At 40.7% G+C, this 20,462-nt stretch overlaps 1 protein-coding gene across 2 annotated transcripts in view; it reads right to left on the bottom strand.

Moving 5' to 3' along the window:
* jph3b (junctophilin 3b) overlaps window positions 1-20,462 on the bottom strand; it is a 65,983-nt gene that overhangs the window by 12,800 nt on the left and 32,721 nt on the right. For both annotated transcript variants that reach the window (XM_086301687.1, XM_086301686.1), the window contains exons 4-5: window positions 6,073-6,197; window positions 2,844-3,820 (exon numbers count right to left, since the gene is read on the bottom strand). In XM_086301687.1, coding sequence (XP_086157813.1) covers window positions 2,844-3,820; window positions 6,073-6,197 — 1,102 coding nt within the window. The remainder of the gene's footprint in view (window positions 1-2,843; window positions 3,821-6,072; window positions 6,198-20,462) is intronic.

Here is a 20,462-nt window from a genome sequence, read left to right as displayed (position 1 = left end):
TTTGACCTCTGTTATTGCCAACAAAGGTTATGTTACAAAGTATTGAGTTGTATTTTTGTTATTGACCAAATACTTATTTTCCACCCTGATTTACGAATAAATTCTTTACAAATCCTACCATGTGGATTCATGGATTTTTTTTTCACATTCTGTCTCTCACAGTTGAAGTGTACCTCTGGTGCAAATTACTGACCTCTGTCATCATTTTAGGTGGGGGAACTTGCACAATCGGTGGCTGACTAAATACTTTTTTGCCCCACTGTATATTATTTATATACATTCATTGCTCCAAAATGACCAGAAAAACTGGTAATGCTACTAAACAGGTGGACATTAACCTCTCCATAATCTTAATTGGTGTGGTTAAGATGGGCATTTTGGTCCCTCACATTTACTCTTTTTTGGGGGAGGTCTCCACTTGATCTGAACAGCCACACTGGAAGGCAGCGTGAAAAGGTGGTTGTCATTAAAGCACTGATGGGGATGTGATGGCATTTAGCACACATTTTCAGAAAGTCTCACTGGGGACACACTCATGGTGCTTTTTTGGCTAGTACACACAAAAAGTGGCACAAATAGTTGAGTGATAAATGAAAGAAGAGTACTGTGGCGTACAATACTGCAGATAACGGGTGACACAAACACCTTTAAGGGTGATGTCACCCTTAAAGGTTAGTTGCCTGGATCCAGCCACTCTTACTGGATTGTATCATGTCATCTCAACAAGAACAAATTAATTTGCTGAATTTCATGCAGATGCTACATGATTTAATTACGTTCACCATAGAAACATGGAATTATTTAGTTCAAATTACAAGTTTGGATCTTGTGCATGTAACAACCACCCAATTTAATTTTTTGAGTTGACTCACGAAATTCACAAGATCACGTTAGATGTCAAACCACTGGAAAATCACTGGGGTTACAAGAGGCAGACAACCACACCGCGTGTATGCTGTTACTATTTCTTATGGTTTAACTTGTCAGGGACAACAACATAAAGCATCATCAAGCATAGCTTTCCTACTTTTGTTAAGTCTGTATTGACAGATTAATGCCATGGTGATTCGTGCTGTTGCCTCAGAGCAAGAAGATCCTGGGTTCAAATCCACAATGTGGCAAAGTTTGCAGTGGGTTCTCTCTGCGTACTCTGGTTTCCTCCACAGTTAAAGGGTAACTGGTTATTCTAAATTACCCAAAGGTGTTGAAGTGCAAATGGTTGTTTGTCTCTGTATGATAGACTAGCGACCTAGTGTGTACCCTGCCCTTGTTACCCTATCACTTCCGCAGCCCAGATAAAGATAAGGAGATGGGTGGATTGGAAGTTGCTGTAAATCCGTTGAATTCTTTTGTTGAACATTATGTAATATGAATACAACATGTACTACAGACATAAGTCACATTTCATTCATTCAACAAGATTATCGTTGGTGTAACAAACAAATATTTTACTAGTTCATGTAACAAGACTTTTGATGTGCCAAAGTGTTTAAACAATATAAGACGGTTTTAAATAAATCTAATTAGACTAACGTGGTACAAACATGTTGATTGAACAAAAATCAAATTAATTGAATGTTAATGTTAATATTATGTTAAACCTACACACATATATTGTGTTGACGCAACACAACCAAGATGGATTAATATAACATGATTTGTTTAGATGGAATATAAGAGGCAAGATAAAATTACGTTCATCCAATGAATTATTTTTTTGAGTGCAGCCTTTCCAGATGTTGTGTTTTTTTAAATGGGCTTGTTTAAGTCATGATTTATGTCATGACTTTATTGAGACAGGGCTGCAGAATTCTTCCGACAGGTTTAAACACAGTATTATATGAAGTTAAGCTTAAGCACATTAAGGCAATTCTCCCAAACAGACTTAGTGGAGGAACTGCTTCCACACATATATAATTACTGAAACAGGTCTGTATGTTTCTTTCACATGGCCACATCCACAGGAATACGACAGTATTTATTAAGACGACCGGATTCAAACCAGAGGAAAGGTTTGTGTTACTGTTCAGTAAAACAAATCAAACTAATTAAAGAAATTGCTGACTCTGCCAATCTGCTCTGCAGCTGTTTGTTCCTGAGAATAATGAAAATGCTTTCAGCACAAATTTATCAGCACAAAGCGTGATAATAAATGAGAGAGCTCATCACGGTCAATGTGCATCAGGCACAGCATATGGCCACAAAATGCACAGAAACCAGAGTGGTGTACTATTGAGCAAGTTTGGCATAGGCAGGATTTCTGGGAGCTAAGAGGTTTAACTAATCTTAACTGAAGCCCAAATCATACAAATTTATAAAACTCTTGCATAAAAGCCCTGTGACAGACTGGTGACCTGTCCAGGGTGTACCCTTCCTCTTATCCCCTGTGCCTGGGAATGGTTCCAGTCCCCCCTTCCCCTCCCCCGGATGGATGGATGGATGGATGGATGGATGGATATTGCATATAGCTGCTTGTGTCCTCTCTCATGCAATGCAACCACACACACAGTACCCCAAGAAAACTACTTATTGTTGTTTTCAAGGCAAGGAACATAAGAGCTGAGTTTTGTGCCATCAGAGGTATTTGTGTTGTAACAGTTTAACTTTCAGGTCTGATTGCAACCTTAAGATTTAAAGCTGAAAAAAATGGTCTGAAGAATCATTAATCTAACATTATAGCAGTCAGCTGTTATATTCCAGTGGCTAGTGAAGCGCAAGTGATGATTTAGACGTTAAGTGCCAGAAATCAACAGCTCTGTGGGGAAAAAATCCCTTGTGCCGTTTTGACCTCGTCTTTTAGAGCTGGTAAAGTGTCGGCGTGTAAGAGAATAAGACGGTCTTACCGAATTGCCTTTGCTCTGTGTGAGGCTGTGGTCCTGCTGCATCGGTGTGATGGGGGAGGATTTCAGAGGGGGGGAGAGGGTGAGGTCCCGGCGCAGAGGCCGTGAGTCCAGCTTCTCCCCCTGTCTGTCCAGCTTGTGCGCTGAGTCCTTTCCCCCTTCCCTCCCCTCTTTCCCTTCCCTTCCCTCCCTCCCATCTCGGTTCTTATGCCTCTGTCGCTGTACGGCGTGTGAACGCCCCTCTCCGTGACCGTGCCTCTCCTCCCCGTGCCCATGGGGCTTGTGGGTGGTTGAGTCTCTGGGCTGTAAAGGCTTCATCTCCATCTCGTAGTTGCTAATTTTCTCCTCGTCCTGCTCCAGCAGCCGGCCTCCCCTGCCGTGCACGCCCCTGTGGCTGGACGTCCAAGAGGCAGATGAGGATGACTCTGTCCACCTGGCCTGTCTGTGATTGGAAGAGCTGTGCTCCCGCGACTTGTGATTAGAGGAGCTGTGTTTGTGTCCGTTGGTCCGGCTAGTGCCTCTCCCACTGACCCCACCTCCTTTTGACAACATTCCCCGTCTTTTGTCTTCACTCCAGCTGTTGGCCCGTGGATACTCCCCCTTCCCTCCTCCACCTCCAACACCTTCGCCTCCCACACTGCCTCCCTCCATCAACACCTGAATTTCTGTCTGCACCACCCCCATACCTTTCTCACCTCTTTCTCCCCCCTCCCTTCCCCTGTCCCCATGGTCCACTGCGCTCTGCCGGTGGAAACGGGCACTCTTGGTGCGTTGCGACGGCCGGGCAGGTGGCGGCGGAGTGTGGGGTGGCGAAGACGAAGGCGGGCTGAGATCAGGGGTTGCAGCGTCGTTAGAGGGGTCGTCAGAGGCTGCGCTCTTCACATACAGGTCAGGACTGTCGGCCGTACCAGCGCTACTCGACAAACCCTCGCCCTCCACTTCACTGGACACTTGACGTTTGGGACGCTGCACTTCCATACCTGCAGAAGACATCAGAAAGGCATTCAGGATGAGAAGGAGGAGATGAAGGAGTTTTACTTGTTGGAATTACCCAATCTGGGTTTCTAAATGATACACCAGTATCACTGTAGAAAAAAATAACATAAAACTTATATAAATAAAAAGTAAGGGCCTGTTGTAAAAACATGATGGGGTTAAATCTTACAATTACATAAAATATATCATTGCAATTCCAATTATCACATGCAACTGTTTTAGGCTGGTGAGTAAGTGTGACAACACCCACAGAAAATAATCCCACAAGTTGCACAACACTGCATAAAATCTCGTTACATGTGTAAAAATGACTGGGTTAGAGTGGGGGCTGAATTTAACACTGTCAAGAAAATTTTCTTTAGACATTATGTTTGCAGTGTTTTCCCTACTCCATCTGCTTACAGGATTAAAGCCACTGGGCCAACAGAACTCTCATTTCTCCCACATCACCAAGAAGCCAAAGAGGAAAACATAATGATCAAAGCAAAAATAATTCATTTGATTTAATTAATTTGTGCATGTGCAATGTGGGGTAGACAGAGCACAGAGCACATAGGAGAGGAGACAGAAGAAGAAGAGAAGGGAAGTCATCAGACGACTGTAGCATTTATGGTACAGCAACCTCCAGCTGCTCCAGTCAGCATGTTGAAGTATTGTTGGGCAAAATACTGAACCCCAAATTCCCCCGATTCAGTGTATTCATTAGAGTTTCAGTGTATATGTGACAGAGGATAAGTGCTCAAAAGCCCAGAATAAATGAATAAATGTTTGTGTAAAATGTGAAACTTTGGCTTGTAGTAAAAAAGCATTATTAAGTAAGTCTCTGTTTGTGCAGATCTTTGGGATTGTGGGAATTTAACAACACAAAAACACCAAAAAGCTTGCAGTGTGTAGCCCAATCACACAGTATAAGAGATGGTTGTAGGTAGATGTCACCCACTGGTTTGTCAGGTTCCTTTTTGATGACTATATAGGTCAAATGCTGACTGATTAAAAAGCTGGCTTGAACAGAAAAGAGTTGATGTCAAGATCTCTGCGAGCAGTAAAGACTGTACAAAACATTTTTCAAAAAGCATTTGTGTAAATTGCAAACAATGGTTGCAGTATTTGATAAGTATTTTTTGTAAATTATGACTTTTCTCCATAGCAGCCCCTAAGTGACAGGCCAACCAGGACACTGCCCCCTTCTGACAGTAAATAGCTACAACATGGGCACAGCAACTACGGACAAGCCACGCACAAGCATGCCGGGTTTATGGCTAGTGTATCACATTTGATACATACAGTTTTTGTGAGTTTTTGAGACTTTTACAAAAATAAATAAATAAATAAACTTAAAAAAATATCACACGGTAAATTGTGAATATTCTAGCTACTCTCCATGTTTTTCTGAAACTGTTACGTAAACAGTGAACAAAGCACAGTAGGGAGTTCTGTGTCTGCTGAAGGACTTGTGTACTGCAGCAGTTTCCCTCCACTCAAAGTCCACTTGATTAACATTAACAAATCAGCTACATGGCGCCAAAGTTGCCTGGCAATGCCTTCCAAATAAAAAAAAAAATATGTCAAGTATAAAAACACAAGCCATCTCACTGATTTTTTATAAGCCTGTTTAAAAAAACATTTACAAAAATTAAACTGGGAGGAGAAGAAGTGTAAAGATCCTTCCATAATCGATCTTCTCATCCATTCCACCTTTACATCTTTCTATACAGTCCTTTATTTTTTGTCAGAAAGCAGAAGAGGCGGCAACAGTAAGGTAGATGATGATTATCAAAACAGGTTATCAAAACAAACATCCTGCAAAATGTCAGCGCTGATGCTTGTTGACAAAGATGCTCTCACAACTCTGTGCGTGTGAGGTTTTTTTTTAGCTGTGCGAAGAAGCAGACGAGCAGAATTGACGGCAAAAGAACAATCACTGTCATCTCAGCTCCGTGTGTGTGTACAGCGCACGGCATGAAGTCACTGTGTGCGTGTGTGTCACGCTGCATGTTGGACTGTGTAGGCTACCTGCAGCGTTCTACAGGTATGAGTGACAGTTGCAGAACCGCAAAGCTGGAGGGTGGTTGGCGTTGACCTTTACCACACACACAGCTCTTGATGTGTTTTGTGTGTTCGGGGTGTATGCTTACGTATTGCTGCCTGCTTGGCTTGGTTTCTGGATCTCTATAGAGACGGATATGAACATGTGCTATATATAAAATTTTTAATCAGTGCATGTATGGTTGCCCACCATTTCCTGGGTGCTGGAAAGAAGGGGAGAACTGCTTGGCAGTGACCCTCGCGATGCGACTCTCTTCCTGGGCCTTCTGAGCTGCTGCTACCGCCGCCTCAGCTTTACCCTGTGCGTGAGCCGTCCTGAAACACAGAATAGTAAAAATAATAACTTTAATTTATATAGCATATTACAAATTTTCTGAGCAAATTTTCTGTTGCTGAGCATTTTGACAGCAGCAACTAAATGAAGCAAACATTTGAAAAAAACGCATATGAGGACAGCTAAACCATAGTAAAAGTAAAAGAGAGAGAAACGGTTTGGGAAATGTATTTAAAAAAAATCAGGAATGTTTTTCCCCTAAAAATATATTGAAATATGAAACTTAAATATAGTAACTGACTCAGCCCACTCAGCCCTGACTGTAACCATTGTTCCCTTCACTACATTCTGGTGTATATGGTTCATGAAAACCCTTTAAAGTCAGTCAATAAAATCTTAAAATCTATTTTAAAACATACCAGTTTAACATAAATGAATACAGCACAAAAGGCCAACTTTAATCTTTAAGGGGGACCTATTCTGCTCATTTCCAGTTTCACGTTTTCATGCTTGGACTATACTAGAGCACATTTGCATGAACTACAGCTCAAAATTTCAATTTAATTCAGTTCTATTTTTATATAGCACCAAATCACAACAGCAGTCACCTCAAGGTACTTTATTTTGGACAGTAAAGACTCTACAACAATACAGTGAAACCCCAACAATCAAACCACCTCCTTTGAACAAGCACTTGGTGACAGCGGGAAGGAAAAACTCCCTTTCAACAGGAAGAAAGCTCAAACAGAACCAGGCTCAGGGAGGAATGGCCATCTGCCACAACCGGTTGGGGGTTAGGGGAGAGAGACAGGACAAAAAAAACCCAAAAAAAACCACACACTGAGGAAATCGAGCCACAAAAATAATCCTCCTCAGCTCATCCACTAGCTGGAATAATCAATTGTGTCTCCTTTCCCCTTCCTTCAAGCAACCATATTATGATTGGCAGACCATTGCAAGAAGAAGGTTTGACCAGAGAGTGGGTGGGGCTTTTGCACTTATGGCTTCAACTGTGCGTACAAATAGACACAGTTGAGGCTATAATTCTTTTATTTTTATAAAAAGTTTGTAGAACAGTGTTAAGTAGGAGTTTTTAGCTATACATGTCTAAAAATAGGGAATATAAAACAGTGCAGTACATTAGAGGGAGATAAGGAAAAGAATAGAATAAAAGAAAAACCACTGTCCAAAAATACTGTAATTTTAAAAAAGTCATTAGAAACTGACCTTTCGAACAATAAAAGTGCCAACAATGCTCCACAGTGTTTCAGTTTTTCACTGATACAGGGGTATTTGTGGCTGAGCCCCGGCTTATTCACACAGCACCTACAGAACACACCAACTTTGCTCCATTAATTAGATCCCGGTGTTTGTAGCCCAAAGGGTGATGTCGCACTGTAGTAGCTTGAACACTTGCATAGTTAAAAGGAAGGTTAAAATCTGTTTATTGTCACAGTTATTCTAAACAGGGACTCCCTTTAATAGATTTTTTTTAAATAAACATTGCTAAGTATCTAGCTCATTATATAAAAAGCGAAGACACTGTGAGCAACCTTTTTGGCTGACTGTTTCTCAAACTAGCAGAAAAAGCCAACAGCAGTCATATTGGGCATCACAGCATCACGGCACATTTTTACTGATTCTGTACCTTCCTGGAAATCCAATGGAGGGATTTACACCACTTTTTTTAAAAAAAAGAACTTCATTTAGTGCTTTAAATGGCAGAAAGTGCTGTCTGACACGCATGTCCAAAACCTACTATAACTATTTGAGTGGTTTGAAATCTGATAACCAAGAAAGTCACAACATAAGACTGATATGTTTTTCATATTCAACAAACCATTCAGTAAGGCCTTGCCCTCTGTAGTTACAGTGCTTCTGCTACTTTGACATATCTTGCATTAAAAGAAATGCTATTCTGCATACCTTGGCTGTATGGGTATTTTCCCCCAGAGAAGGTGGGTTATCTGGGTTTCCAAGGCAACAAATGTTCATATTGTCATGATCCTGGGTCCTTTTGACCCAGCGTTTTGTGTTTTCTCTTCGCGATTTTGGTTCTGTTCTTCCTCTGGTTAGTGTTTACTCTGTTCTGCCCGTGTGTTCCTGTATCTAGTCCGCGTTTCTTAGTTTGTGTCCTTTCATGTGTAAGTTCCTGTTTTATTGTGAAGGTCTGTGTCTTATGTGAGTGTTTTCAGTTTGCCTCCCTAGTCTCGTCATGTTAATTACTCCCAGCTGTGTCCCCACCTGTATGTAATCCCCCTGTGTTCTCTGAGTGTATTTAAGTTGTGTCTTCTGTCATAGTAGTTGCTGGTTCGTCTGTGTTGTTTCCCCTCGGTCTCCCTGCGTCTCTCCGTGTATAGTTCTCCGGATCTCCCTGCATCTTCGGTTCTGGTTTGTGTTGTTAGTTTACCCAGTTTAGGTTTCAGTTTCATGTTCCTAGCGCCTTTGTTGTTTGCATTTTTGTTGTTAATAAACACTCACCTGCACCAGAGCTGCCGCCTTTTGGTCCTATATATATTCCACACGGCTTGCCCCCGCAAACCGTGACACATATTAAACATGGATAAAGTTTAGAAAGTGAGGTCAGTGTATGTACAATTTCCCAGAGGAACCCACCTGAGGGATTAATAAAGTTTTATCTTATCTTATCTTAAGTATCTCTCTGAGCCAAATATTCAGTTCCAGGCAGTTTATTTTCCTACTGTTGGCATCAGCTATAACCACAGAAGCTCCACCCACCTGCTATTAAAACATTTTGCTTTGCAGGGGCTGCCAATCAGAAGAAAGCAGGCTTAAAGGCTGTGCTTTAAAGAAGAGAAGCTAAACGATTAATTTTAGAGAGTGAATGAACTGAAGTGCTGCAGTATAAGACAATCAATGATTACTTTTTGAGATGTGAATCATGCACAGCACCTCTAGTAAAGTCCAAGAATTGAATAAATAAATAAATAAACTGAGGTGTAAATGAGCATAATAGAGCGTCTCAGAGCCAAGCAGGTGATTTTTGTCATTTTTACTCTGTGCAGAAATTACGTCTAAGTAGGAGAAAATTTATGAATGCCAAAAAAAAACACAACTGGAGAAAAGGTCATAATGCTTTGGTTGTATAATAACATTTTTCCTGTCATTATGGAAGCTTGACTAACACACCTACATCAATCACATCACTGCTGTGCCCATATAAAGCATTTATTCTGGGGTATTCTTATTAACAGAACCGGCATTATTCATTTTGTGTTTATATGGAATCTCTTTCATAAAAGACACCTGAGCCAGAAGGTGACAAACACGCGCAGGCATCAGCATATTACATGATACCTCAAACAGAAGCTGCGGAGGGACAATTACTACAGAGCCACAATATGATGAGATAGCATGCATTCATCTGTTTACAGGCGCTGTAATCTTCTGCTTGAAAATGTGTTTACTATCACAAAATAATTCATCTCACTGCCTCTCAGGCTGTCAGGCTTTTCACATCCCCTTCATCTCACTAACAGCCTCTTTTTCAGTCTCCTTTTTAAAACCACTCTCTCACTCTTTCTGTTATTCCTCATTTTTCTTTTTGCCTCTCTCTAATTGCCCCTGCCTTCTTTATAACAAACCCCTTTTCATGTACCTCTTGTCCCACCCTCTTTTCTTTCTCTCTGGTAATATCAAATAGATCTTTTCTCTCAATTACAACCCTCCTCTCCCCATCATCTCTATATTTCCATTCACCTATCTTCCTCTGTCTATCCAAGGGCTCTCCACTCGTCTACAAAAGCGTCTCCATCCATCCCTTTTCCCTCTCTGGGCAGTAACAGTCTTGATGCAGTGTTGCATGTCGATGGCTATTGATTTTTTCTTCTCGGCCTCTCTGTTTCTCTTTTCCCCTCTGTGGACTCTCTGCCAGCATCCACTGTGTCAGGCTCACAGCATACACAACACCACCATGTGAGTGCACGCCTCCTGGTTGTAAGGGAGGTGAGGTATAAAGAAAGGGAAAAGACTGTTTCCTTAATTTACACAGCATAATCAAGGATAGTGCTTTTTTAATAAATAAAAAAATCTTCATGTGGTTTAAATGTCACGAACACACAAGCCCACTCTTAAAAAAGTCTCTCTGTCTAATTCTGTGTCATCCTTTCCTCCACAACTTCCTGTCCTGCTCCCGTCTTCCCAGGGAACAACCTGTTTCTGGATGAATCAACTGCCTGGAGAGAAAGGAGCTGCCTGTTCAAAGAGGGCTCGATTATACAACACAGCATCCTGTCCAAGAGAAGACGGAAAAAAAGAGCTACAGATGGAGGGCAGGAAGAGGAGAGGAAAGGAAGCAGAGCTGGAGGGAGGTGATGAGGAGGAGGGAAGGAGGACAAAGGACAGGTACAGTGTGAGGATGGAGAGTGAAGAAGATTGGTGTGAGACTGAAAGAAAGATTGAGTTAAAAGATGTTACATATTCGACGTTACCAAATCACTGTCGGGTTAATTGTGGGAAGGAGGATAACCAGTGGTATCCTAGTCATGGCAGGAGTGGACAGGAGGAAACAAGCTAGCACTGTTGCTGCTATATTTTTATGCAGACCTGGATTTTAGTACTATCATAGTCTTATCATATTCAAAGCTCAGTTAAGAAAATAAAAATAAATAGGATACCAAAGGTTTTGTTGTGCTGTTGGGAAACGTAGCTGACCGCAGTTCCAGATTTCAAAGTAAAATTTGAGATATCAAAATAAAAGGATGACCAAAATGAGCAAGTCGGACAATCATTCACACTCCCATTCATACCTGTGGCCCATTCAGAATTGTCAGTTAACCCAATCCATGCATGTCTTTGGACTGTAGGTGGAAGCAGTCTGCACAAGAACAGGGACAACATGCAAACACCACATAAAAAAATAAATACAATGAAAAATAATTAGGGGCAGCTTGCCATAAACTTGTAGTATGTGTAAATGTGAGTGTGAATGGCTGTCTGCCTCTGTGTGTTAACCCTACAATAGACTGGTGATCTGTTCAGGGTGTACTCTGCCTTTCAGCTTTTGAAAGTGGCGATAGGTTCCAGCACTCCACCCTGTAGGCCTGAATTGGATAAGTGGAAGAAAATGGATGAACAAACAATGTGTTATTAAACACAGCAACAACAAAACTGACAATAACTCTGCTGAGAAAGCAAGGAAAACTGTGCTCACGTGTTAGTGACAATCACAACAGAGGCCAGCCTGAAAGCTTATCCTCATATATCACCTATTTAATATCATACTGTAAGACTTCAAATTAGCATTTGAGACAATAAATTAATCAAGAAAGTTTTTACTGAGGTCACATATTGCATGAGAAGTAGATATATTTCCTAATACACGTCTATATAAATAAACTTCTTGTTGCAGCCGGAGGAGTCGCCCCCTGCTGGTGTTAAAAAAGAACAAATTTTAAAGCCATTTCAGCATCGGCTTCACTTTGTAAACATGGACCTGTCTAAACCTGTCTACATTCATCATTTGTATACAGTCTATGATCTGAAACAAACCGGTGGCCTGACTTAATGCCAGACAGCAAATCTTTGGGTTTGGGGCTGTTGCTAGGGAACAAAAAAGCAAGTTTCTCAAAATGTATGATGGCTACTACAGATACAGTATCTGCACCACAGAGGTTGTGTAGAGCACCTGCTGTGCACAGTAGTGCTAAAATAGATCCCTAAAAGAAAGAAATAAGGCTTAATAAAATATTGTATATTCATACAATCCCCACCCCCACATCTAACTTACATCTCGGAGACACCTTCTAAATGTTCCTTAACTGACGGCACACTTTGAGAAAGCCGCATTGATGCTTAAAACGTGACACATTCAGAGGACACTAAATGAGCAGGGACATCAAGGCCAAAAGGACAGGCGAAATAATAGGACAGGGGACATGAGGAGAATGAAAACAGAGCGATGCAGGAGATACGGAGGAAGACAACAAAGTGCAATGAGATGAGGTTAGGAAAGAGACAGGAAGAGAAAGTCTAATCCGGGGCTCACGCTCTAAGCTCCTCCATCATCTCTGTCATCGCTCTGAACCAGTTGATGATGATGAGGATGATTCATATCTCACAAAGCTTTCCGGTTTGCATCACTGCTAATAGTGTGTGTGTCTGTATTACTCATGTTGTGGGGATATAAATCTGTCTAAACAGTGCCGGGACTCCAACAAAAACAAGCCCCCATAAGGTAAATCTGTCAATTTCAGCATGGACACTTCCGCTGTGTCTCAGTTGGGATATTTCTGTTCCTAAACTTCCACGTATGGAGGCCAATCCATAACTTTTAGTGTTCCACTGTGGGTTTTTTCTATCCAGGCATGCTTTTACGGCATTGGGATTTCCACACTTTGCACAGAAGATGTCAACTTGTCTGCAAATGCTTGCTAGCTACTAGCTGAGCTGGAGTAAAACAGCTTTAAAAGCCTTAAAACACGCCAACCAGAAACAGAGACCAGTGGTTTCCAGGAGGTCACTCGTCTCTAGGCCTGTGTGACCGTTTCAAAGCAGCTCTTATCAGCCTTTAGCAACGACTTGCCAGGAAATGCGCATTATTCCCTTGTGACTGGTGCTTGCCGAGTAGTCACAGGCAGTGTCTAGGCCTTATTTATTTGACTCTATATTGTCACACATCCAAATTGGTAGAGAGAGGCTAAACTCATGCGGTTAAGCGGTCGTGTGACTGCAAAGCCCCAGTACTTCATATAATCATGCTCACAATAGTAAGTGTAAATACTGGAGTACACAGTATGAAATACAGTTTTGGATTAAAGTTAGAATAAATCACCGGCAAATGAATGTAAGTCAGTGTAACGCCCTGTGAAGTGATGGAAACTCAATGTGTGTGTGTGTGTGTCTCTGTGCTGAACTTTAGGCTTACCAATGAAACGAGGTCACAGAACTTCAGCGACTGGAGTCCTGTGACACAGTGAGTCACTGGTACTGACTAATCACAGGTAGCCTGATGAGAAATCAGTTACATCAGCACATGTGACAGCAGTAATCAGGGCACATGAGCTTGGTATCGCGCACACACACACACACACACACACACACACACACACTCACACATATAAACAAATCTGGGATTTACTGTAACATCAGGCACGTGGACAGCTGACCCTGAATTTCTACCAGCTGTTGGATTCTCTTCAGGAGATAAACCCGACCCCTGACCTCACTGCTTGCTGCCCTGCCTTTAGGAACAAGTAGGATGTACATTCAAACTCAGCCTATGGACAATTTTAGACGCACATACACACAGCAAGAAATCGACGAAAAAGGGCCACAAATCCTCACACATTGTGCTTTCATTTTGCTCAAAGAGAACTGAAGCAATTATCCTGTGACTGTTTCACCTCTCAGGGTTTCTCCTGGTGTTCCACAAGGAAATACCCTGCTGTTCTGTTCTGGGACGCACACACACACACATACAGAGAGGCTGTTCTGTGCTGTGCTACATTGCTGCCCGAATCTGGGTTAGACATTTCTGTGTGTGTGTGTGTGTGTGTGTGTGTGTGTGTGTGTGTGTGTGTGTGTGTGTGTAGGAGAGCGGAGAGCTAGGCCAGGCTAAAACTGTATGTACAGTTAGGTTATTCTGGGCAAGTAAAGTTGTGCCGTTATCCTAAATCAGCAACCTGCTCTGAGCAAATATTTAAAGCATCACCACTTTGTTACTCATCAAATTAGTAAAATCTGCATGTTACCTCAGCAATATGCCGACAACTTCATGCTCCAGTCTCAGAACCCTGATGTTAAATGATGAAAAACAGGCCAAAATAAACGTACTATACTAATAAATTGGACTTTACCATTTTGTTTCCACAGAAGCATAAATATATATATATTTATGCTTCTGTGGAAACAACATTAAATGCTTAATACATCCTGAATTAGGTTGGAGCATTCACTAACAACGCAATCAATTGACATCATGATCTTTTAATGACCCAACTCAGGATGATATGTTTACAAATCCATGCTTTCAGAGGGGTTTATTATCATATTGTTGCCCCTTACTGCCCTTGAGCTGGCACATCTTGCCCACAGCTTTGACAACAAATCAGCAAACCAAAGAACCCCCCCACAGTTTTGCACCTATGTGCCAGTTATGTGTGAATAAGTGATTTTAAAATGCCTTACTTGTAAAGCTTCTACATGTTTACTAGAAAATGGTTCTTTCATACACATGTTTACCTCTCTGTGTAATTTCCTGGGCCAAACATAACCAAACTGTGAGTAAGAATGAAAGTAATCAGAAAGTAAAACCTAAAGGTAAAAAACTGGTTCCAGATGAGTCTGGGATTTCAGGTGTGTTTGTGCCAACACTGCCCTTCCTATTGTGGACTGTGGGCTTTGTAACAGTGGAAACACTCAATCACGCTAGAGTAAAAATAGAACAACAACCTCCTTATGACTAGGAAAAATCGGTTGTTGCCCAGTGATTGCATTGGATTTATTTTGCAGTCCAATTACAAGTATTTGCATCAACTGTTTTTGATCTCAAGGCAGTCAAACAGTTCTTCAACTCAGAATGACTGCTTGATTCAACTGATTGTACTCTCATTATACTCCTATATTCATTTATATATACTTTCCCCCACAATCCTTATCTGGTCATAGCACATAGCTGAGCTTGGTTCTGCCAGCGGTTTCTTTCTGTTAAAAGGGAGTTTTTCCTTCCCACTGTTGCCAAGTGCTTGCTCAAAGGGGGTGGTTTGATTGTTGGAGTTTTCTCTCTGCTATTGTAGCTGTAGAGGTTACTCCTGTTGTGATTTGGTGGCAGATACATAAATTAAAATGAATTAAATTGAATATTAAGTGCCAGTGCCATTTTGCAGTTACATTGTCATCCTGATGAAACTACGTCCCATTTTGTGGAGGAATCTTTGAATCCCCGTATAACATCTATGAGGTTCTAAGGGGCTGCCACGGTGATGCAACCCCGAGATCATCTCCAGCTGAACTTAAACAAGGAACCCTTTAAAAGCCATGTCAATGCGTAAATGACTACATTATGGAGCCGTTCTTATTGCATTATTGTGAAGCACTTAGGTATACCTTTGGTTTTAAATGTGCTATATAAATAAAATTGTATTGTTACAGCTCAGACTGGACTCTGATTGTAAGCAGAGTCTAGAAGCAACCGATTTATGATTTTCACAAATTTATCAGTTTTTTGCCAACTTCAGTCCATTCAATCCCAAACTGTTAGCAGACGTTTTCCTTCTTCTTGACTTGTTATTGCTATCTTGATACATCAAAGTCATTTTGAAGGCAGCAATTGACTGCAAGAGGTCACAGACCTGGTTCCTTTGAAGCAACCATTTCAAAGGCAATGGGATCGCCAATCGTCCCACAGTCTACAGACATTATTTTTGCTAATGCGGTAGTAAAGCTACTTTCAGCTGGGGGTCACCACAGCAGGTAACTCCGCATTTGTGATTGTTTTATGCCAGATGCCCTATCTGATGAAACCCATTCAGAAGACCTTACATGAGTTTTTTCAGATAGTTGAAACAAACAAATACAGGTGCGGGAATCACAAAGTAAAACAGGAAGTACATGGGGGTTCAGACAGGAGGGGAGAGAGAGAGCACAGGAAGAACACAGCCATAACGGGCAGGGGAAACATGGAATAAACACAAAGAGAGACGAGGGCTCATAAATACACAGAGGGGCACACAGGGGGTAAGAGTCACGAAGGGAAAACACTTAGGGAACAACACAACAGGACAACTCAGGAAACATGGCCTAAATAAGGAACGAAATACAAAAATACAAGAAACTAAGAATACTGGGCCAACATGGCCCAGGACCATGACATATTTAAGTTCACACACAGGTGTCCTACGTAGCAGTTTTAATAGATGAAACTCAACAGCAAGAGACAGCAAAAACCTGCAGAATGTTGGAAAAACAAAGCAGTTGTCCACGGGCACCACCTAGATTGCTAGTTTTGTGGTCACACTTGGGCTTCAATAAACACAACACAGCACAGATTAAAGCTACATGAAGATGTGTCTAAGAAGACAGTTGCAGCTCAGAAGGAAAACACTCTACCAGTTTGTTTCTTAAACACAACCATGACACAAGCTACAGACTGGCCACTACCATTAATCTAATTTTAAGTAAAGATATGCCCAAACGCCTGCAATACCGTAGTTTGCATTTAACTCAAAATCCCAGCACACATTGCAAAACTATTTATATTGATACGGATGCCTAGTTTCGGTTTTGTTCCAACTGCTATCATGCAAAAATTTCATTTAAATATTGTTTGTGTCAAGATCTGGGTTTATCTGCTTTAAGCATGCATAGAGTGGCACCCTACTTTAAACAAGGACACTCCGTCCCTCCTCAAAAATAATTCAGGCCTACCCACTTGTGCATGAGCTCTTGCCTTCCAAATATTCAAGCACAATTTAACTCAGCATTCATTAGCTTAACTTTTACGGCATTAGTCTTTATTCCATATTTTGTGTCTTAGACCTGCAAGATCAAGCTGCAAAGCACCGTTTCCAACCACACAGCTACATTTCATGTTATGTTAGAGACTTAGGATAAGATTTTAGGTTGTATTTTGGATAAACATATAAAAACTGAGGTATGACTGCAACAAAGAACAGAATATGCGACCTAGAATATATATATATTTTTAAAAAGAGTTCAGAAAGAGTAAAAATGAAACTGGTGCAAACCACAGAATTAAATGGTGACGAGGAAAGAACAGATATAAACCAGGAAACCCTGCGAGTATGAAATGAATTATACCAATAATGAAATTTAAGTTAAATTGTTAAATAAGTCGGCATTTTATTAAAAATGAAGGAAGACACTAGGCTTAAAATTGGAATGTAATGACCTCTGAAAGCGAGAAAAACTTCATTATTTCAAAGTAAAAGTCGCACCACTGACGTCATTCTGTGTGGCAGATATTTTATGAAATTTAAAATAAAGTTTTAAATAAATATATTCTAGATATATTTTAAATACGGTGACTGAGATAAACACTGAATATTAGATGAATAAACTTTGTTTATTTGAACACCAATAACTAATATGACTATTTAGTGAACTGAAGGGATTTTTATGCCTTTAAAACCAAAAGTCAGCACTTTCAGTGTTTTACAGAGTGACCCAGATGTATCAGTCTGTGTCCAGAGAAAGGTCCACAATCTGAAGCCTAATTTAGCATCGACAGGTAAACTGGAAGCAAAAGTTACTCACCCATAACTCAACTAGCTACTACAGCAAACTAATGCACTTTTTTATTTTTTATTTTAAAAAATGGTCTCTGTCAAGTTGAGCATTTAAGCACAGTTAAATTCATAAAGTAGTTCTCACAAGAAAGATGAAACCATGGAAACTATGTGAGCCAACCTACAGTATGATGTTTTGGCCTGTGCTGTAAAAAGCCTACAAGTCACTACGAATGCAAATATATTGTCATCATAATATAAGAAACCGAGCGGCTGATGTGTTTGCTACCTTTAATTTGTTTTTCTTTCTTCTATGTACGTGACTTCTCAACAGTGTGAGAGGAATTAGTTGAGCAGCTGTAGCTCGCTGTGGTCACACTGCCCTCAGCGGAAGACCGTCAGCAGGACTAATAGGATTGGATCTTTACTTATTCAGCTCCTCATGCATGCACTCTACAAACACAGACATGTTCAGCAGCTTCATTCACGATCTACACAGGTAAGCTTATAAGCAAGAGCAGGTTAGTCTGTGAGAGAGTAATTCAGCCTCTCTGCTCTTTCAGGCGCTCTGCCAGTGTTGTTGGCATAATGCGGAAATCTGCCCTCACTTCTAATGGGTTTTTTCTCTCACTTTATTATGCCTTTTTCTCTTCGTCCCACCTCACATCATTTCTTTGACACCCTCTGGTGTTTTCAATATTTCCATTTTAACGAGCTCATCCATCTCAGAAAGCAACTTGACATCTTGCGGAAAATTGGCGATCTGCTCCTAAACGTATATGCTGTACATCATTAACAGAGTGCAAAACATTACTGCATTATTGATCTGCTCCAAGGTCAACTGCTAATCAGAAAAAAAACAGCTCAGACAGCTGCTTCACACGCTGACTGACACTGTTGTCACTCTGCAGCCAGCTGTTTCTAATCACACTCTTCAGTATCTGTTGTACAGAAGAAAAGGCGTGATCTGTAGCTATGCAATACTAACATGACAACAAAGCATGTAAACACAAAGTCACAGACAGAGCCAAAGTTCAGATCTTCATATTTGGGTGAAGCACAACCAAAACTGAGAGAGGACAATGATCCACAGCCCAAAAAAATGTATGGATTATATATAAATTATTTTATGACCCACATTCAAACCTTTAAGATTAGAAACAGAAGTTGGAGGATGTTATAACTGATTACTAGGTTTAAAATCCAGGAAGATTCAGACATTTTTATTAGCCAATTCACTGCTCCTGTGTTCTTGTGTTGGGAAAAATATCTTAACTCAAAATAGTCAACTTGCACACACTAAACACTTATCTCACAGATATAGAGCAGAATCTGGCTAAGCCTTTAAATCGAAGCTTTAAGTTTTACCAGTAGTCCTCCAAAGCACTTTAATGCATTCCATTTTATAATAAACAAACAAACACAAAACCTACAAACTGAGCCTTAAATTTCTTAAGTCATCACAATGTTAGGCAGGTTAATGTGAGTGGGGCCAGAAGATCAGACACATTAATATAGGGACTCATGTGTTTATTTAAGCGAGCAGGTGCCATCTTTGGGTCCGCTCCTCTCTAATACGTTCAAGCGTTTCGACCATGTGCTCCAGAAAGCATGAAGGCAACTTCTGGCTGCAAGAACAAGAGCTAGTTTGCTTTTCTGTGTTTGGCTCAATGACATGAAAAAAAATCAAAAAGAAAACCGTGTGAACAAATCAGAAACAGTACGAAGGGTGTGAAATCTGTTACACAAATAACGGCGCCTCTGCTGTGCAGGCCGTCCGTGCAGTGTCAAATTCTGCATGTGGAGTTCATGAAAGACAGCACATACTTAGCCAGCTGACAAAATTTATGTCACTTAGATATATGTGCGTAAATGCACAGATGCAGAACACCTCTCTCTCTTTACATGGGATGTCACACTTTGGTACCAAGTCGATGCTAAATCTCCAAAATCACAGCAGGACTTTTCATAACATAGATGCTACAGGTGGCAAGAGATCTACATGGAGATGTTTGAGTTTGAGTTGCCTGATCAGGAATTTAACAACTTCATGTTTTTTAAAAGAATTCAAAGAGTTTCATCTCGTAATGGCTTTTTTTTTTTTTTTCATTTGTATTCCAGTTTTTTCCTTGGTACCTGTTATTTCCTTCCTGTCTAAGCTCTACAGAAAGAGTTTAAAAGCAGCAGCTTTGTCACCACCAGAGGTACTGTAGCCATACCCTGGATCCTCGAAACAACAAGGTCTGGACACAAACTAGGCCATGGGCCTACTTCTGATGAGTCCCCACTTGACAAGAGTATCAATGTGTATCTGTGGCTTCAGGTCCCAGGACAGCTAATTACTTTCTGTTTTGAGTCCTTAGCTGTAAAAAAACAAAACAAAACAAATAAAAAAACAAAAATTGTTCTATATTGCTGTCCAAAAGTTTCTTGCAGCTGTAAAGAAGGTCAGGGCAAGCCCATTAACATCATCAGACAGACTGCTCTCATTGTTTTAGCTGAATGAACTCAGTTTTAATGAGAATCAGCTCTCATCTCCATTCAGCAGAACAGCTTTATCAGAGTCTTAACAGCTCCAGATGGGCTTGTTTGGCTTGCCAATTTCAATCATTCTGTAACCCTAATTTCACCTTAACCTGAATATTATTTTTAATATGTCACTGATCTCAATTACATGGTAAAACAAAGCCATCAGCAATTGTTTTTAAGCAGAGGATGGACAGGTGAAAGACAGAAAAACAGCTGTTTTAAGATGGATTAACACATAACAGCACCCCGTGGATATAAACATGTTGATGCCTGGGCTTTTGAGATGCAGCCCTGGCACTGCCATCTTCCTTGGGGGTTCTGACTCACCCCAGGTAAAACTTGTTCATTTATTAAAGACGTGCCAGAACCTGGAAACACAGTTTTGCTATGAACATGTTTAAATTGATGTACCTAGTAAGCTGACTTAATAAAGAGGATAAAAGCATTGAGGCAATATAATGGACAAGTTGTTTAAACTATGGGAACCATTTTATAATAGTATCATATTAATCGTTTTAAACATTACACGTCCTGTGAGGTGCGAGTTTACTGCTTCTAAAGGATTCAAGA

The sequence above is a fragment of the Aulonocara sp. 'chitande type north' Nkhata Bay genome, linkage group LG7 (assembly GCF_057382095.1).
Source record: "Aulonocara sp. 'chitande type north' Nkhata Bay isolate Kocher_YH1m ecotype deep benthic linkage group LG7, A_spYH_male_GT1.1, whole genome shotgun sequence".
Classification (NCBI taxonomy): Eukaryota; Metazoa; Chordata; class Actinopteri; order Cichliformes; family Cichlidae; genus Aulonocara; species Aulonocara sp. 'chitande type north' Nkhata Bay.
Note: the sequence above shows the minus strand (reverse complement) of the source record. Positions and strands in the feature narration are given on the sequence as shown.